Below are 18,879 nucleotides of genomic sequence, written 5' to 3' on the forward strand. Positions count from 1 at the left end.
TTTGTTGTGGAAGTGGCCAAGTGCATATTCCAAAGACAACTTTGTATGTTGTAAATATTAAATTGTTTTTAATTACTTGGCCCATGCATCTGCTAAATGTAGCAAGTACATTTTTAGCAAGGTTGTGGACTTTCAATATTATTATTATTATTTTTAAATACAATTTCGAATTACAATACAATAACAAAAAACATAGAGCATCATTACAAATATATTTTCTCTGAAGAAATATAAAATAACATTTAAAAACAAACTTTCAATCGTTTGACCCCCTTCCCCCGAGAACGCGCAGGCGTAAAAAGTTAGTGTATCTATCTGCACCAGAAAGGGAAGGGGGATTTAAAACCAGGCTGACAAAAATGAGAAGGGTTGGAAATTCTCCATATACACAATCAATTGTTTTATCTAAGTTAGTTAGCTATATGTTTAAAATATTTACCCGGTCGCTAGTGCATAAAATTCTGCTTACTACTTTTTTAGCTAGCAAGAAAGTTGCTTAACTGTTGGTTACAAAGAAAGCGAACCTGTCTAAATTTGTATTTATAGAGGAATGTCTAGCGTTGAACTATAACACAATCAATGACTTTTATCCAATTTAGCTGGCTAGACATTCTGCACGTGACTACTGCTTTTGAAACGTTGGATCACATCAAACAATAATAAAACGGAGATAGCTAGCGTACTATTGAGCTTGTTAGCTAGCTAGCTTCCGTGCTTGTTGGCTAGTTGTTCGACCAGCGTGCACATTACCTCCGTTACTCTGTGGATTCATCTATCAAGATAATTAACTTGACCTCGTTAATTTTGTACAGTGGATCTGTATATATTTGTTTTGGAACCAGCTTGCGGTTGGTTAATGATGGGGCCCCGACATAGTTAGCCATCTGATACAAATCATGGGAGGATGTGTTGGGAGAGAACGCGAGGACACACAGGGCCACGGTTCATCCAGGAGCGGTGGAAGGACACACCGAAAACGTGGAGGTAAGTTAACGAGTATTCGTTTGGTTATCTCGAGTGCATCGAATACAAACCAAGTTCATTACATTGCATGGTAAGTGTTTACCAGATCGTGCATTGTAGTGCCATACCCATGTAATTACTAATTCCCCGGTCCAGTGCAATAATACTGGTCAATAGGAGTTTCTCCTTAGGTTCTCAAGTGTAGTGCATACCCAATAGTACCTACCACATGAGTCTTAAACCCCATAAAACCTAGCGGTCAAACAATGAAATGGTTCCAATCGTTTTTCCACCATATATTTTTCCCATAGTGGATTTTAGAAACGCATAGCTAAAATAAGGACTGTGCTTCTTGTAGGCTTACCCTGGCGTGACGTTTTGCTAACCTTGTAAATCTCTCTAGGATAAGGTGACTTGTTAATATATTCAACTGTATTTACCCCCCCCACTACAAATGCTATGATGATCTGAACGACACTGCCAAATTGAGGCTGGGATTAACTATCTAATGTTAGCTACATTTAGTAATTATTAAATTGGCAAAATTTCTTTAAATTTACAATTCTGCAAGCTGTCTTGTGCAAGTTTTAAAATCGACAACAATGCCTGTTAGCAAAGGTGTTTAGCTAGAGATGACGTGCAGGAGCTTGCAGGCATTTGTAGTCTTGCATGATGTCTACGTTGATGCTAATTTGCATTTTTGAATCTGAGAGTAAATATATCCGAATATATTGATAAGTCACCTTGTCCGAAAGAGTTACATGGTCATCAAAACGCCAGGGAACCATTTCTCTGTTCCCCTCTCCCCACAGGTGTGATTACTACTTTAGAGCTAGAGGTAGTCAGTCACCTCACACAAGTACTTGGGAGTATGGCTTGACGGTACACTGTCCTTCTCTCAGCACATATCAAAGCTGCAGGCTAAAGTTAAATCTAGACTTGGTTTCCTCTATCGTAATCGCTCCTTTTTCACCCCAGCTGCCAAACTAACCCTGATTCAGATAACCATCCTACCCATGCTAGATTATGGAGACATAATTTATAGATTGGCAGGTAAGGGTGCTCTCGAGTGGCTAGATGTTCTTTACCATTCGGCCATCAGATTTGTCACCAATGCTCCTTATAGGAATCATCACTGCACTCTACTCCTCTGTAAACTGGTTATCTCTGTATACCCGTCGCAAGACCCACTGGTTGATGCTTATTTATAAAACCCTCTTAGGCCTCACTCCCCCCTATCTGAGATATCTACTGCAGCCCTCATCCTCCACATACAACACCCGTTCTGCCAGTCACATTCTGTTAAAGATCCCCAAAGTAAACAGATCCCTGGTTCGCTCCTCTTTTCAGTTCGCTGCAGCTAGCGACTGGAACGAGCAGCAACAAACACTCAAACTAGACAGTTTTATCTCTTCATTCAATGACTCAATCATGGACACTCTTACTGACAGTTGTGGCTGCTTTGTGTGATGTATTGTTGTCTCTATCTTCTTGACCTTCGTGCTGTTGACTGCGCAATAATGTTTGCACCATGTTTTGTGCTGCTACCATGCTGTGTCGTCATGTGTCGCTGCCTAGCATTGTGTAACAGTATAATTTTAAACCGTCCCCTCGCCCATACCCGGGCGCGAACCAGGGACCTTCTGCACACATCAAAAACTGACACCTACGAAGCGTCGTTACCCATCGCTCCACAAAAGCCGTGGCCCTTGCAGAGCAAGGGGAACTACTACTTCAAGGTCTCAGAGCAAGTGACGTCACTGATTGAAACGCTATTTAACGCCCACGCTAACTAAGCTAGCCGTTTCACATCCGTTACACTCACCCCCCTTTTGACCTCCCTCCTTTTTCCGCAGCAACCAGTAATCCGGGTCAACAGCATCAATGTAACAGTATAAGTTTAGACCGTCCTCTCGCCCATACCCGGGCGTGAACCAGGGACTCTCTGCGCACATCAACAGTCACCCTCGAAGCATCGTTACCCATCGCTCCACAAAAGCCGCGGCCCTTGCAGAGCAAGGGGAACTACTACTTCAAGGTCTCAGAGCAAGTGACGTCACTGATTGAAACGCTATTTAGCGCCCACGCTAACTAAGCTAGCCGTTTCACAGGCTACAAAGGCAAATCCAGCTGTGTGATGCCCACTGACGCCTCCCTCCCAGACGAGCTTAACACATTCTATGCTCACTTTAAGGCATACGATACTGAGCCATCCAGAAAGGCTCTCGCTGTTCCGGGTGACCAGGCGCTTTCGCTCTTCGAGGCTGATGTGAGTATTCACAGAATTTCTCACAAAGCCACTGGCTCAGATGGCATCCCTTGCTGCGTCCCCAGCGTGTGTGCTGACAGGCGGGCATCTTCTCAGACATCTTCAACCTGTACCAGGTTGTAGTCCCCACTCTCTTCAAGGAGACCACAATCATCCCTTTTCCCAAGAAAACAGAGGTGACATGGGCAAATTACTATCGCCCGCGCATGCACCCGTGTCGTCATGAAGTGCTTCGGGAGGCTGGTCAAATCAAATAACATGTTGTTTGTCACATGCGCCGAATACAACGGGGGTTGACCTTACAGTGAAGTGTTTACAGACAATGCAGTTTTAAGAAAATACCTAAAGAGCGAGGCTATATACAGGGGGTACCTGTTAGTCGAGGTAATTGAGGTAATATGTACATGTAGGTAGAGTTATTAAAATGACTCTGCATAGCTAATAACAGGGATGGTCATGGTCAGCATGCCAGGCACACTGGATCCACCCCAATTTGCCTACTGCTTCAACAGATCCACGGAAGATGCCATTTCCATCGCTGTTCACATGGCCCAAACACGTCTGGACAAGATGAACACCTATGTGAGAATGCTGTTCATTGACTACAGTTCAGCATTCAACACTATTGTTCCCTCCAAGGACTTCCTGAAAGGCAGACCACAGGCTGTGAGGATTGGCAACAACACTTCCTTCACACTGACTCTTAACACATGGGCCCCCCAGGGGAGTGTCCTCTGCCCTCTCCCGTTCACCCATGACTGTGTGGCTTTGCACGGCACCAACTCACAAGTTTGCTGAAGAAACCAAGATTGTCGGCTTGATAACCAACAACGAGTCAGTCTATAGGGAGGAGGTAAGAGAACTGGCATTGTGGGACAGAAACCTCTTCCTCCAATGTCAGCAGAACAAAAGACTTGATTGTTAACTTCAGGAAGCAGAGGAGGGAACTCGCCTCGGTCCACATCAACGGGACTGCAGTAGATTAAGTTTCTCTGCATCTACGTCACAGACCATGGGCCAACGCCACCACTCTTGTCAAGAGGGTGTAACAGCGCCTCTACTTCCTAAGGCGGCTGAAGAAATCTGGCAAGCCACCCCGGGTCCTCTCCATATACTACCGCTGCACCATCGAGAGAATCCCGATGGGTTGCATCACAGCCTGGTATGGGAAAGTGCTGTCCACGACTGCAAGGCCCTTCATCGGGTGGCGAAGATTATCCATTATGTCACTGGGGCTGTGTTTCTACTTGAAACGGTTTTGACTTTCATATAATTTATTCCTATATGGCAGTACTGTATGTGAAAGGGATACTTCCTAGTCTTGCGGATATGCTTTTCAGCTCTGGTTCAGGGCTGAAATTGACCTACTTCAATGTTGACATTGCAGAGGTGAAAGCAGGCTGTAGGTCTCCAGGCACAGAAATCCACCCTGTATTTAGTAGCATCCGGGGAGGGGGGGAGCTATGATTGTAACTTATTAATTTGCACCCAAGATCATGCTTTTTAACAGCCTGTAGCGGTGGGCTATTTCTTCATGTTCTGAAAAGTTATGTTCTGTAAATGCAACCATGTCTGTAAAATGCATTTCACCAACACCCAAGTGTGGCGTTATCTGCCCCATCATAACCTCAACCCATTGAACAACTTTTACAAGCCCCACATGAGGAGCACACCCTGCTTATTGCGTCATGTGGCTACAATGTGTCTCCAATGCTTTGGCAACACTGATTCACGATGGGTGGCCAGAGGAGATGCTCTCATCCGCACACCTGCAAATGGCCCGTAAACATTTCTGAACTATTTGCTGGATTGTGTTGCCAAATCAGTTAACTGGTAATCAAGAATACACATTAGCCTAGTCTATAGACTTTTTCCAAAGGCCTAGTCTAGGCTACAGTGCCTTTAGAAAGTATTCATACCTCTTAACTTGTTCCACATTTTGTTGTTACAGCCTGAATTCAGAATGGATTAAATATGTTTTTTTTTACCTCGCCCATCTACACACAATACCCCATAATGACAAAGTGAAAACACGATTGAAATATCTCATTCACACCCCGGAGTCAATACATGTTAGAATCACCTTTGGCAGCGGTTACAGCCGTGCGTCGTTCTGGGTAAGTCTAAGAGCTTTGCACACCTGGATTGTATAATATCTTCTAAGTTCTTCAAGGGCTGTCAAATTGGTTGTTTATCATTGCTAGACAACCATTTTTCCAGTCTTGCCATATATTTTCAAGCAGATTGAAGTCCAAACTGTAACTCGGCCACTCAGGAACATTCCCCGCCTTCTGGGTAAGCAACTCGTGTAGATTTGTCCTTGTGTTTTAGTTTATTATCCTGCGGGAATCTCCCAGTGTGTGATGGAAAGCAGACTGAACACGGTTTTCCTCTAGGATTTTTCATGTGCTTAGCTTTCTCTTTTTTTTTATCCTGGAAAAACTCCATTCCTTAACGATTACAAGCATACCCATAACTAATGTTCCCTCAGAAAAAAATTCTGCACTGAGCAAATTTCAGGTCTGCTGAGTGCAGAATTCTGTGCAACTTCAGGCGTGTGTTTACTGTGAACGCTAAGGCTGTACCCGCTCTAAGTTACACTTTTAACAGTGGCCAAGTAGGATACTGTGGCTATTTGATCATAATGTTAGCCTTCCAGGGTGGCTTACCATCAAAAACAATGGTGAAAAATGCATCCCGTGACATTTTAACATGGAAATAGCTGTTTTATCATTCAGGCAACAGTACCAGTAAATGTGTGGTATTCAATGTAGGCCTACATACCATGAGACTACAGAGGAAAAAACGAGAGAAAAAAACATGCAGGGCCTGACAACCTGTGTATCCACGTGTCCTTCAGACAAGGTGACTGAAAATGTTTGATGCAAGAAACCATTTTACAAAATAAAATGCATTATTCCCTTACCCCATTATTAGACAATCAGAATAATTGTGCTACCCTCTGCCTATTGGCCACTTACCTAATTCAAGACCGTCTCAAAATACACTGCCCCTTTAAGACATAAAAAAAAAGCTCTTTACCTGACTTGCTTTTCAAAGAGCCAGAAATGCACACATTTTGTGCTCTTGTAGTAAGCAACAACTGCCCCATTGTTAACTAGAAATGAGTTAGAACTGGGATAACTCACTAACTAGCAAAGAAAATGATCAAATGTGCACAGGTTGCTACATGCGGCTGTCACTCTGATCTCAACATGCGCATGAACTCGCAACCACTCATGCTGTAAACACAGTCCAGTTCAAAGTGAATTGCACAGATCCATATATAGCGATGGCTATTTGCATATAGGCATACTGCAGCTCTGATTGGTTATGGCATACCGGTCTGTGTAGAGTACAGGCCTGATTTATGCCTGTCAATGCAATAGAATCCTAATCCAATGCGCTCTGTCTACAAGAATCTCTTGCACCGTTAGTTTAGCATACTCTTGCATAGTTCATTTTTGTTTTTTCGCTATGTTACATTGAAAGTGGCTAATATTGCATTTACTCTAGCACAATTCCCACAGTAGAGCGAAATGTTGATGGTGGTAACTAAAGGGGAAAACTAAGTTAAGTTGTTCAGTCGTGTGCTTCTCTGCGCTGGTTAATATTTCTTCTGGATGGCAGTCTGAGGGGAGAAGCACACGTACGCAGCTTCAAAGCAACATTGCACAGAACAATGTGCAGCCACCGCCATGCTTGAAAATATGGCAAGTAGTACTCAGTAATGTATTGGATTTGCCCCAAACATAACACTTTGTATTCAGGACAAAGTTTAATTGCTTTGACACTTTTTTTGCAGTATACTTTAGTGCCTTGTTGCAAACAGGATGCATCTTTTGGAATGTTTATTAAAATTCTGTACAGGCTTCCTTTTCACTCTGTCAATTAGCTTAGTATTGTGGTGTAACTACAATGCTGTTGCGCCATCTTCCATTTCCTCCTATCACAGCCATTCAACTTGTGGCTTGTTAAGGACATTTTTACTCCTGAACTTGTTTAGGCTTGCCATAATACTTTTTGACTCTACTTTGACATGTGTAGCCCAGTGACCAAAAACTTCAATTTGATCCATGTTAAATTCAGGATGTAGCACAACAAATTGTGGAAAAAGTCAAGGGGCGTAAATACTTTCTGAAGGCTCTGTATATGATGACTGGTAAGTCTTCCGGTCTTTTTTTCCAAGACTTATTAGCCTGTATGTTGAGTTGAACATGTATCGTGTCCCTTAAGTCATCATAGTGTTACACACACAGCTGTGTGTCTTGGTCCTGTGTGCTGCCTAATCCAACAGCTCTTGTAGACTTCTCCACCACCCTGCCTGAGTGCTAGTAGGAAGACCCAATGTTACACGCCCTACAAATCCTACAGCGTGTGTTCCCCCCCCCCCCCCCCCACCCGATTTAGTTACTCCTTGTAAGCTGCCTGCACTATAAATAATTTGTTTGGAGGAAAGGCAACCCCATAATTTATTTTAAATATATTTTGTCCAGAACAGATGTACCAGTTAGTGTGAAAGAAGAGACTAAAGATGGCAGAACACCCAAAATAAATTAAACAAAAATAATAACTTAAAAATCAATCCATGTTCTCTTGGCAACTGTCTTTGTTGCCCCTCCTTGCTGCCCTTAGTTCGGCTACTTGACAATGAAGATCAGCAAGACCTCTAGCTGGTCATTTTAGGACCACAATCATCGGCTCCATATTCTCCTTTCTTTGAACCTGTTTAAATGCTCGCTCGGGTGCAAGCTAACCTGGCTTAGGCCTGTTTAGTACCTGCGGCAGTCTGTGCCGAAGCCACGCTTCGGTGCCGACTAAAATCCAGCTGCTCAGTTTGGCACAATGTCCTGGGAGACCGGGGACCCTCCTCTCTCTCTGCCATTCTGAGAGCCACTTGTCAGCTGTCTGCCGGAGTCCAATTAAGCCGTCTCTCCTTTAGGTTATGTGTTACAGACCGAGACAGGATGCACTTTAGAATCTCTGTATGCTGGGCCAGCCTGGTGCTGAAAAGTGTTTTCCTGGCAGGGCTGCCCCGCGAGGTGTGCAGTGCTAATCCAATGCTAAGCACGGCTAATGTTTCAGATGTACATGTGCAGTACTGTCTGCATGCCCTAATTATAAACATTGATAGGGTGGGTGTGTGTTTGGGGGGGGGGGGGGGGGCAATGTAGAGAGAGATTCTCCAGACGGGCAGGCCCAAACACTCCGTAAATATCTTGTTAACTGTTGTATCAGTGCCAAGTGAGACGTTTGGGGAATAGGAATGCACAACTCCCATACTTTGTGTACCCGGTGCAACGCCGAGGGTGCCAAACAATATCTGGACCGGGAATGGCACAGAAAGGGAAATATTCAGGCATTCAACTCCACTGTATGCTCGGAATGCCTCCTTTGCTCTCGCATGCAAATGTGCAGAGTTTAGATCGCTCAGTTTTTTTTCACCTTTTATTTAACCAGGTAGGCTAGTTGAGAACATGTTCTCATTTACAACTGTGACCTGGCCAAGAATAAAGCAAAGCAGTGTGACACATGAGTTACACATGGAGTAAAACAAACATACAGTAGAAAAAGTCTATACAGTGTGTGCAAATGAGGTAGGATAAGGGAGGTAAGGCAATAAATAGGCCATGGTGGCGAAGTAAATTACAATATAGCAAATAAACACTGGAATGATAGATGTGCAGGAGATGTTTTATGGCTCACCTTTCTGCCCTGGTTCTGGCAAAGAGGGGAGGACTTTGTTATAATGTTGATGATGAATGGATTATAGGTGTATTAGTCCTCATGGAATATCTAACGCTGCCACGGCAGGCTGTGGCATAGCCAGAGCAAAGTCATGTCTATCAGCTTCCTGAGTATCTTTTGTAGGGCAGTTTTAAGGACTCTAGCCTTTTCATGTGTCTGCTACACCTAGCAATATGGTACTATGACCTTATTGTATGGAGGCTATTGAATATCCTATTATAATGTCATGCTATACCAGGCATTGACACCACAACATTTTTTGCTCTCTTTCCACATGGTAATGCCCCCCCCCCCATTGTTTAAGCCCCCTCAAACATTATTTTACTAGGTTATTATTCACCTTGCATCGAAAATCAAAAGGTTTTTGTATAAATATGAATGGCTTTATCAAATCAATGGCTGCTGGTATTGAAGTATTCTTACCTATCTACTGTGTAGTCTGTTCTACTTGAACATGTGTTATAGAAAGTGCTTGCAGCCAACAGTTGAAGGAAGTGAAAAGTGCCTGGATTGCAGCCTTTGCAGAGGTGATGTGGGACACCCCTTGCCCTTTCATGTCTTCCAGAACCATCGACACTTGACAGGCCAGACATGCAGTGCATTTGGAAAGTATTCAGACCCTGTGACTTTTTCCACATTTTGTTACATTACAGCCCTGTACTAAAATTGATTAAATCCCTTTTCCCTTTTTTATTTATATATTTTGGGGTATTTTTATTTTGTTTAACCTTTTTATTTAACTGGGCAAATCAGTTAGAACAAATTCTTATGACAGCCAAACCCAGATGACGCTGGGCCAATTGTGCCTACCCTATGGGACTCCCAATCACGTCCGGATGTGATGCAGCCTGGATTCAAACCAGGTACTGCAGTGACGCCTCTTGCAATGAGAAGCAGTGTCGTAGACCACTGCCACTCGGGAGCCCCCAATACAACACACAATACCCCATAATGACAAAGACAAAAACAGGTTTTACTACAAATAAAAACTGATTTCACATTTACGTAAGCATTCAGACCCTTTACCTTTTGGCAGCGATTACAGCCTCCAGTCTTATTGGGTATGACGCTACAAGCTTGGGCACACCTGTATTTGGGTAGTTTTTCCAATTCTTCTCTACAGATCCTATTAAACTCTGTTCGGTTGGATGGGGAACGTCGCTGCACAGCTATTTTCAGATCTCTCCACAGATGTTAGATCGGGTTCAAGTCCGGGCTCTGGCTGGGTCATTCAAGGACATTCAGACTTGTTCCGAAGCCACGTGTGCTTAGGTTAATTCTGTTTTCGCTTTGTCATTAAGGGGTATTGTGCAGATTAATGAGGAAAAGCAATCAATTTTAGAAGAATGCTGTAATGTAACAAAATTTGGAAAAAAGTGAAGGTCTGAACACTTTCCAAGTGCACTGTAGGCAGCAAACATTCCCTATCAGGTGCTAGATTGTATAGCCATCGATGTGCAAAGTACACCATGCCCCCATACCTAGATGTTAACATATTTATTACGTGGATTCCTTGGACATGCCTCGGATGTAACTTTGAGAGTTGCTCAAATCAAATTGTATTTGTCACATACACATGGTTAGCAGATGTTAATGCGAGTGTAGCGAAATGCTTGTGCTTCTAGTTCCGGCCACGCAGTGATATCTAACAAGTAATATAACCTAACAATTTCACAACTACCTTATACACACAAGTGTAATGGAATGAATAAGAATATGTACATAAAAATATATGAATGAGTGGTGCCCGAACGGCATAGGCAAGATGCAGTAGATACATATGAGATGAGTAATGTAGGGTATGTAAGCATTATATAAAGTGGCTAGTGATGAACTTGATTACATCAATTTTTCCATTATAAAAGTGGCTAGAGTTGAGTCAGTATGTTTTCAGCAGCCACTCAATGTTAGTGATGGCTGTTTAACAGTCTGATGGTCTTGAGATAGAGGCTGTTTTTCAGTCTCTTGGTCCCTGCGTTGATGCACCTGTACTGACCTCGTCTTCTGGATGATAGCGGGGTGAACAGGCAGTGGCTCGGGTGGTTGTTGTCCTTGATGATCTTTTTGGCCTGCCTGTGACATCGGGTGGTGTAGGTGTCCTGGAGGGCAGGTAGTTTGCACCCGGTGATGCGTTGTGCAGACCTCACTACCCTCTGGAGAGCCTTATGGTTATGGGTGGAGCAGCTGCCGTACCAGGCGGTGATACAGCCTGACAGGATGCTCTCGATTGTGCATCTGTAAAAGTTTTGAGTGTTTTTGGTGACAAGCCGAATTTCTTCAGCCTCCTGAGGTTGAAGAGGCGCTGCTGCGCATTCTTCACCACGCTGTCTGTGTGGGTGGACCCTTTCAGTTTGTCCGTGATGTGTATGCCAAGGAACTTTCCACCTTCTTCACTACTGTCCCATCGATGTGGATAGGGGGGCTGCTCCCTCTGCTGTTTTCCTGAAGTCCACAATCATCTCCGTTGTTTTGTTGACATTGAATGTGAGGTTATTTTCCTGACACCACACTCCGAGGGCCCTCACCTCCTCCCTGTAGGCCGTCTCGTCGTTGTTGGTAATCAAGCCCACCACTCTAGTGTCGTCTGCAAACTTGATGATTGAGTTGGGAGGCGTGCATGGCCACGCAGTCGTGTGTGAACAGGGAGTACAGGACAGGGCTTAGAACGCTCCCTTGTGGGGACCCAGTGTTGAGGGTTAGCGGGCTGGAGATGTTGTTACCTACCCTCACCACCTGGGGGTGGCCCGTCAGGAAGTCCAGGATCCAGTTGCACAGGGCGGAGTCGAGACCCATGGTCTCGAGGTTAATGGCGAGTTTGGAGGGTACTATGGTGTTAAATGCTGAGCTGTATTCAATGAACAGCATTCTTACATAGGTATTCCTCTTGTCCAGATGGGTTAGGGCAGTGTGCAGTGTAATGGCGATTGCGTTGTCTGTGGACCTATTGGAGCGGTAAGCAAATTGGAGTGGGTCTAGGGTGTCAGGTAGTGTGGAGGTGATATGGTCCTTGACTAGTCTCTCAAAGCACTTCATGATGACAGAAGTGAGTGCTACAGCGCAGTAGTCATTTAGCTCAGTTACCTTAGCTTTTTTGGGAACAGGAACAATGGTGGCCCTCTTGAAGCATGTGGGGACAGCAGACTGGGTTTAGGATTGATTGAATATGTCTGTAAACACACCAGCCAGCTGGTCTGTGCATGCTCTGAGGACTCGGCCGGGGATGCCGTCTGGGTCTGCAGCCCTGCGAGGGTTAACACGTTTAAATGTTTTACTCATGTTGGCTACAGTGAAGGAGAGAGTCATTTTAAGTTTACACTGAAAGTTTTTGCCACCCCAAATTTTGTTGTTGAATTTACATGCTTTCAATGGCAGAAAAATCTGGTTACACAATACAGTTGGGCAAAAACTGCTTCTCCAATAGAAATCCCAGCTCACACTTGTAGGCGAGATCATGGCAACGTTAGCTAGCTAAACTCACACATGTTAAAAACAATAATGTGCAACTTAACCACAGAGATTGTAAACTCAGAGGGGCAACATCGCCAGACTTCCAGGAACTCTTGCAAAACATACCAAGCAGACCAGACCAGGCCTGGGTTTGGGGTTTGAGAAGTCAGAGAGAAGTGATATTCTTCCTAAAGGCACAACCTGGATTTGAGCCAATGTCTTAAGTAGTCAAACATGTTATTACTCCGACCTTGTGAAAGTGACAAACTGGCACGTTGTTTTGGTCAAAAACAACTTTATATCAAAGGATTGCCTCTGATTTGACGGCCTGTACCGTTAGACCTGATGGCGTGTTTCTGCGCATGAGTTTAGCTAGCTAACGTTGCCATGACATCAACTTAAATGACTAAAACACATAATATAGATCTTTTCTACATATTTTTATTCTAATATTTGAGAATTAACATGCTGATTAGACTGGGCACGCGTGTGCGCCATGGCACGTATTGTGATTTTGTCCAGCCACACCAGACGCCATCAGGACACGCAGGTTGAAATATCAAAGCAAACTCTGAAACAACTATATTAATTTCGGACAGAATTTGCATGAAACCACTCATGGCAATTTAGCTAACTAGCTTGCTCTTGGTAGCTAATTTGTCCTGGGATATAAACATTGGGCTGTTATTTTACCTGAAATGCACAAGGTCCTCTACTCTGACAATTAATCCACAGATAAAAAGGTAAACGTTGTTAGTTTCTGGTAATCTCTCCTCCTTCGGTCTTCTTTTTCTGTGGACTTTATGGCGGTTGGCAACCAACTTTTTAAGGTGCATTGCCACCACAAACTGGACTGGTGTGTGGACCTCAGTTCAGCTTTCAATCACCCTCATGGATATATGCTCCTAAAAACCAATGAGGAGATGGGAGCATCAAAAATAGAACCAACTTCTATTTTAGTGCCCAGATGCTCGTTGACGCATGTGAGCGGTTTGGATGAAATTATTGAATAACAATATGTGTCAATTTATTTGGAACTCCCGCGAAGTAATGCGAGAGGTGTGGTGAGCATGTTACAATCACCAAAATAAAAGCTAGACAGTCCAGGTGAAGAGATTGTTTGAGCAAACAACACTGCATTAGCCATGGTAAAATGCATATAATTTGAGGACATTTCTCTTAGCTCCATGGGGAAATTTGTGGAATTGCTAGAAATTGGCTTTAAAAATAAAATTGTTTTCTCTACGCTGCCAAGATGTGCTGTGTGAACATTTAGCCGTGCCCCCTGCCACGCCCACCACCTAAGCCACTTTTGATTCAGAACGAACCCTGGTAATGTATAGGCTATAATGGGTATCGGCACTAGGGTTGGGCACTATGCAGATTTTCATATGGTTCCTGTACCATATTGGGGTATATGGTATTACCGTCAGTGCACACAAGGACCCCTCCCACCCATTGTATATGGTATACCACCCAAGCCTATATGGGATGTAACCCAGTATACAGTACTGTATATTACCTAAGCATGTGACTAAAACCGTACTTGTTTCAATGCAAGCTGTGTAACAATACTGTGGCACATAGTCTATAGGTTGATACTACAAAAAAACATCTGTTGATTCTTCCCTGCAGGTCGCAATGAGCCCCTCAAGAAGGACAAGCCCAAGTGGAAGAGTGACTACCCCATGACGGAGGGCCAGCTCCGCAGTAAGAGGGATGAGTTCTGGGACACGGCGCCGGCCTTCGAGGGACGCAAGGAGATATGGGACGCCCTGAAGGCGGCCACTGTGGCCCTGGAGTGCAACGACCACGAGCTGGCCCAGGCCATAGTGGATGGAGCCAGCATCACACTGCCTCACGGTGAGGACCACAGACGAGACCTGGTTCATGCCATGGTGATGGAGCCAGCATTACACTGCAGAACTGTGTTATGAGGGAAGCTATCATCCCCGGGGGCACATTATGAAACCTGAATAGGCTGTCGGTACATTTGGTTTGGAACAATGACGATATTACACCATGCTCTGATTGGACAACTATTAACCTGATAATAAAATATGTTTCTTTGATTCATGCCTGAGTCAAGACAACTGTCTGCAGTTGTGAAATAACACATTTAACAACCCAAACATGTTTTTCCTTTGTGTGTTCCAGGGTCCCTGACGGAGTGTTATGATGAGCTAGGTAGCTGCTACCAGCTGCCCGTTTACTGCCTGGCCCCTCCGGTCAACCTGATCTCCGAGCGCAGCGACGAGGACCCCGGTGACAACCCCGAGCCCACCGCTGCCCCCAAGAAGGAGTTCCAGCTCAAGGTGCGCCTTTCCACGGGCAAGGACCTGCGCCTCAGCGCCAGCATGGCCGACCCCATCGGGCAGCTGAAGAAGCAGCTGCAGGCCCAGGAGGACATCGACACAGCCCACCAGCGCTGGTTCTTCTCGGGCAAGCTGCTCACGGACAAGACCCGCCTGCAGGACACCAAGATCCAGAAGGACTTTGTCATCCAGGTCATCGTCAACCCGCAAGCCCCCATTAACTAGGTCCCAGGTGAGTAGGGGTGAAGAGGAGGGGTGATGGAGAGACCGGACTGGATAAGAGGAACCCTGGATAATGGCTTTACCACTGCTCTTTAAAACGGAGAGGTGATCTGGGGAATTATAAGAGATGAATAACAGAAGGGAGAGACTCCAAAGTGCTGCTTTTCAATGTCTACCATTAAAGAGTGTGATATATTTTTGAATGCGTGACTTCACTGTGGGAAGGTTGGTCGATTTGATTGATCTAGCCAGACCAGACCACTCACTCTGAGAAGGGTGTTCTGTGTCACTCACCACACTAACTCTGGAGTCACACTGTCCACTGAGACCTCTACCCTCCCCCCCCTGCAAAAATGACCCAAATCACAGCAGAATTGCCCTCCCAACCCAGATGTGAGACACTGCAGGTGTGAACTGCATGGCATTTGCAAGGTGTCTGCGTCTGCACTAACGGTAACTAAGTGCCAATATAAATCGCAGAGTAATTTGGATCGGTTGTAAAGCACATCCCCCCCCCCCCCCCCCCCCCCCCCCGTCATAGATTCCTACCTTGATCCTCCCTCAAGTGAAATACAAACTATTTTTCTCATTCTAATTCTTTTAATAAGCTTTTTTTGCACACTTGATTATATTTGCGTAGTAGTTTGTGTGCCTTCAAGGAAGAAAACAAAACAAAATCCTAGGGGGAAAACTCTAGTTTTACTGCTAAAGCCTCCTTTCTCTAGAATCAGGAATAATCTTTTCATAGATCTATAAAAAAAAATCCTAAGTATACTGCTGCCTTTTCCGATCGTTTGTCTTGTCAGTTGTTGAAGTTCAAATTTACTGTGGTGTTTTCATGGCTGTTTTCCACGTGTTGTCCCCCTCACCTGTTTTTTGTTGTTGTTGTATGTACTGTAAAGTGACTATGATTAGAGCCCAGCCCTCATGCTGTGCCACATAACAATCCTGAGGTGAAATGTGAAGATGATTGGAGTATGCCTCTGTTTTTAATATACACAAGTGTACAAAACATTAGGAACACCTTCCTAATATTTAGTTGCAGCCTCGATTCGTCGGGGCATGTCCTCTACAAGTTGTTCAAAGCGTTCCACAGGAATGCTGGCCCATGTTGACTCCAATGCTTCCCACAGTTGTGTCAAATTGTCTGAATGTCCTCTGGGTGGTAGAACATTCTTGATACACACAGGAAACTGTTGAGCGTGGAAAAACCTAACCAGCGTCGCAGTTCTTGACACACTGAAACCGGAGCGCCTGGCACCTCTACCATACCCCGTTCAAAGGCGCTTAAAATCGTTTGTCTTGTACATTCACCTTCTGAATGGCACGCAAACACAATCCATGTCTCATTTGTCTCGAGGCTTAATAAAAAATCCTTCTTTTAACCAGTCTCCTCCCTTTTCATCTACACTGACGTTGAAGTGGATTTAACAAGTGACGTCAATACGGGATCATAGCGTTCACCTGGTCAGTCTCACGGAAACAGCAGGTGTTCCCGACGTCTTGTACACTCATGGAATTGTACAACATGTGCTTGCCTGTCTTAGGTGGCACCTCACTGCCCCCGAGGTGCTCCTTTATCCTTCACATTGGCCTTTTTGCTGTTCCACCTCTCTCTCTCCAAGCACTTTGCCTCCCCCCCCCCCCCCCCCCCCCCATAACCTGAGGCTTCACTAGACGGACCTATAGTCCTCACGAGCAGGGTGGTCAAGCTAATTTTGGATCCCCTTGTATCCGGCTGTCGATGCGGATTCTGAGCCCCAGCCAGCCGACCCAGCGTAAAGTTAGCTGACCAGAGCTTAGTCCATTCAGCACGCAGACCGTAATCCATCCCCTTCCTCCCACACAAACAAAAGCCAGGCCAAGCTGACTCTCTGAGCAGTAGCTGCACCAATATGCCTCTGAGCCTGGGCTGCCATGGGGATGGCAAGAGGGTAGGAGTTGTTTCCCTTAACCACCAGACCCCCAATCCTAACCTTAACCATTAGGGGGGGATGAAAACTACGTGACCCCGTATGAGGGGTTAGAAGTATCTTCTCTTTTAACTGCTCTGTAGGGATGGTAGAGGGGCGAGGGTGTCTTTGCAGGAGGGTTCCCGACAAACTGCTGCTGCTCACTCATTTGACTGCCGGCCATATCGCGAAGAAGCCAACCAGACGGTAGTGAAGTTCAATTCCCCTCGAGCCTTAATGTGGCCTAAAAACAACAACAACATAGAACACCGTACTTGTTGGTGGACAGTTAAGCTGGAGATGGAAAGACCTGTACCATGCTATTGTCATCGTGGTTACGCTATCATTTTAGTTTTTTTCTGCGTAGGCATCATTTGAACTTCATCCATTTTAGCTTCAACAGTTGATTCATACTGTGCTGGGAATGTATTGAACATTTTATGCAAACTTGAATAAGCATTTCTCTCAACTTACAATGTATTTATGTGCAATACAGACTAGACCTTGATTCTTCCCATATTTCATGTGGTACCGTAGCATTAGCTGTGACTATTGTAAACGTTCTCAAACGCAGAACTTCACGTAGGAGCCTGCTATGTTCAGATTGCTTTGTCATTGAACAATCAACTTTCTTTGACCTTGTCCAGAGTTTCATATTGCTTTTGTCCCTGTTTTGAAATGTTGTCCCTTCTAGAAAAGTGTTTTCAAGTAGCAACATCTTTCTTTTAATGGCATGACCTCACTATGATAATCATGTACTTTCTGTGAATTGGCTCGGCCTCTGAGGTTAGCACATCATTTGGGGCTCATAAGACCTACCTTTGCAATAGAGCCTCTTTGTAAAAAAAAAAAAAAAAATCTTGGCCCATGTTCTGTTAGCTGGGTCGTTACACTTTTCTCAGAATGTGTCTCAAATGTTGGCTTCAACTATGGTAATTTTGTAGTCGTATGAGAGCTGTAACAAGATACGCCGGTTTAACATCAAGGTACAAATCCCTACGCGAGACGGCATAAAAATATAAACCTCACTGTAATCAATGTGAGGGATCTGCTCGATATTGCCAGTAAGGACAAATCTGATACCGCAGAGCATTGACATCACACAAGGGCCGCGGTTCGATCCAGGCCAGGGGAGCAGGAGAGAGCGGAATAAATAGACTTCTTTGTTGTTTTTTCTGAGACCTGTGAACCTCCCATCACTGCAGTTGGACATTTTCAACAACTGTCTAGGAATATGATCCCTTATGCAGACAATTAATCAGACACTATGTTTTCGGGTTTTAGTAAGAACGTGCAAATATATTTGTATGTACTGTATGCACGTTTGATCATTTGGGGTTCAGGTCAGGAGTTTCATTTGTGTCTTTCTGTAGTGTCCATAGTCATGGTATTAGTTATGGTACACAGGTGGACTCAGTTATACAGTGGACTTAAGCAAGCAGGTAAAAAGCCATATGGCCACAGATATTTATTTTAGTTATTTTGTGTACTACTAAAGGACACAATGTAGACTGCTTTGTTTTCCTCTCGAACCTCAGATACTAAGAAGCCATTGCATTTTAATGAAGCGTTTTCCCCGGGGTGAATCGAGAGGCACCCCCTTTCTTCAACAGCTCAAAGCAGAAACAAGCTAATTGCGCTTTTGATGATGTCAATGAGGATATAGCCGTATAAAAGATCTGTATATTTAGTCATTTTGAAAAATAAGTGATTTATTAGGAGATTTCTGATAATTAAATATGCCTACGACTTGTTTTACAAGTGACGTGTACATTTATAAGATGATTTAATTGTCAACCTTATTTTTAACTGTCAAATAAAATCATTGGAAAAATAAATCTCTCTGTATTAATTTGATCTTGAAGCCAAGTCTGTAGCCTTGGACCAGACCGTCTGGCCACTGTACATGAATAAAAACCTAAATACATTTGATTAGTTTAAATATTTGTTCTGTTTTATTTTG

General features: G+C 44.3%; 1 protein-coding gene across 2 annotated transcripts; it reads left to right on the plus strand.

Moving 5' to 3' along the window:
- Nucleotides 1-251: 251 nt before the first annotated feature.
- Nucleotides 252-17,740, plus strand: LOC110499032 (ubiquitin domain-containing protein 1). Of its 2 annotated transcripts, XM_021575862.2 has the most exons (4): nucleotides 252-368; nucleotides 843-984; nucleotides 14,063-14,290; nucleotides 14,585-17,740. In XM_021575862.2, the coding sequence occupies exons 2-4, from the start codon at nucleotides 897-899 to the stop codon at nucleotides 14,965-14,967; spliced, it is 699 nt and encodes a 232-aa protein (XP_021431537.1). In that variant the 5' UTR covers nucleotides 252-368; nucleotides 843-896; the 3' UTR covers nucleotides 14,968-17,740. The 2 variants fall into 2 exon arrangements, with proteins under 2 accessions (XP_021431537.1, XP_021431536.1); XM_021575861.2 differs by having other exon boundaries at nucleotides 253-984.
- The last annotated feature ends 1,139 nt before the right edge of the window (nucleotides 17,741-18,879 follow it).

The sequence above is a fragment of the Oncorhynchus mykiss genome, chromosome 20 (genome assembly GCF_013265735.2).
Source record: "Oncorhynchus mykiss isolate Arlee chromosome 20, USDA_OmykA_1.1, whole genome shotgun sequence".
NCBI lineage: Eukaryota > Metazoa > Chordata > Actinopteri > Salmoniformes > Salmonidae > Oncorhynchus > Oncorhynchus mykiss.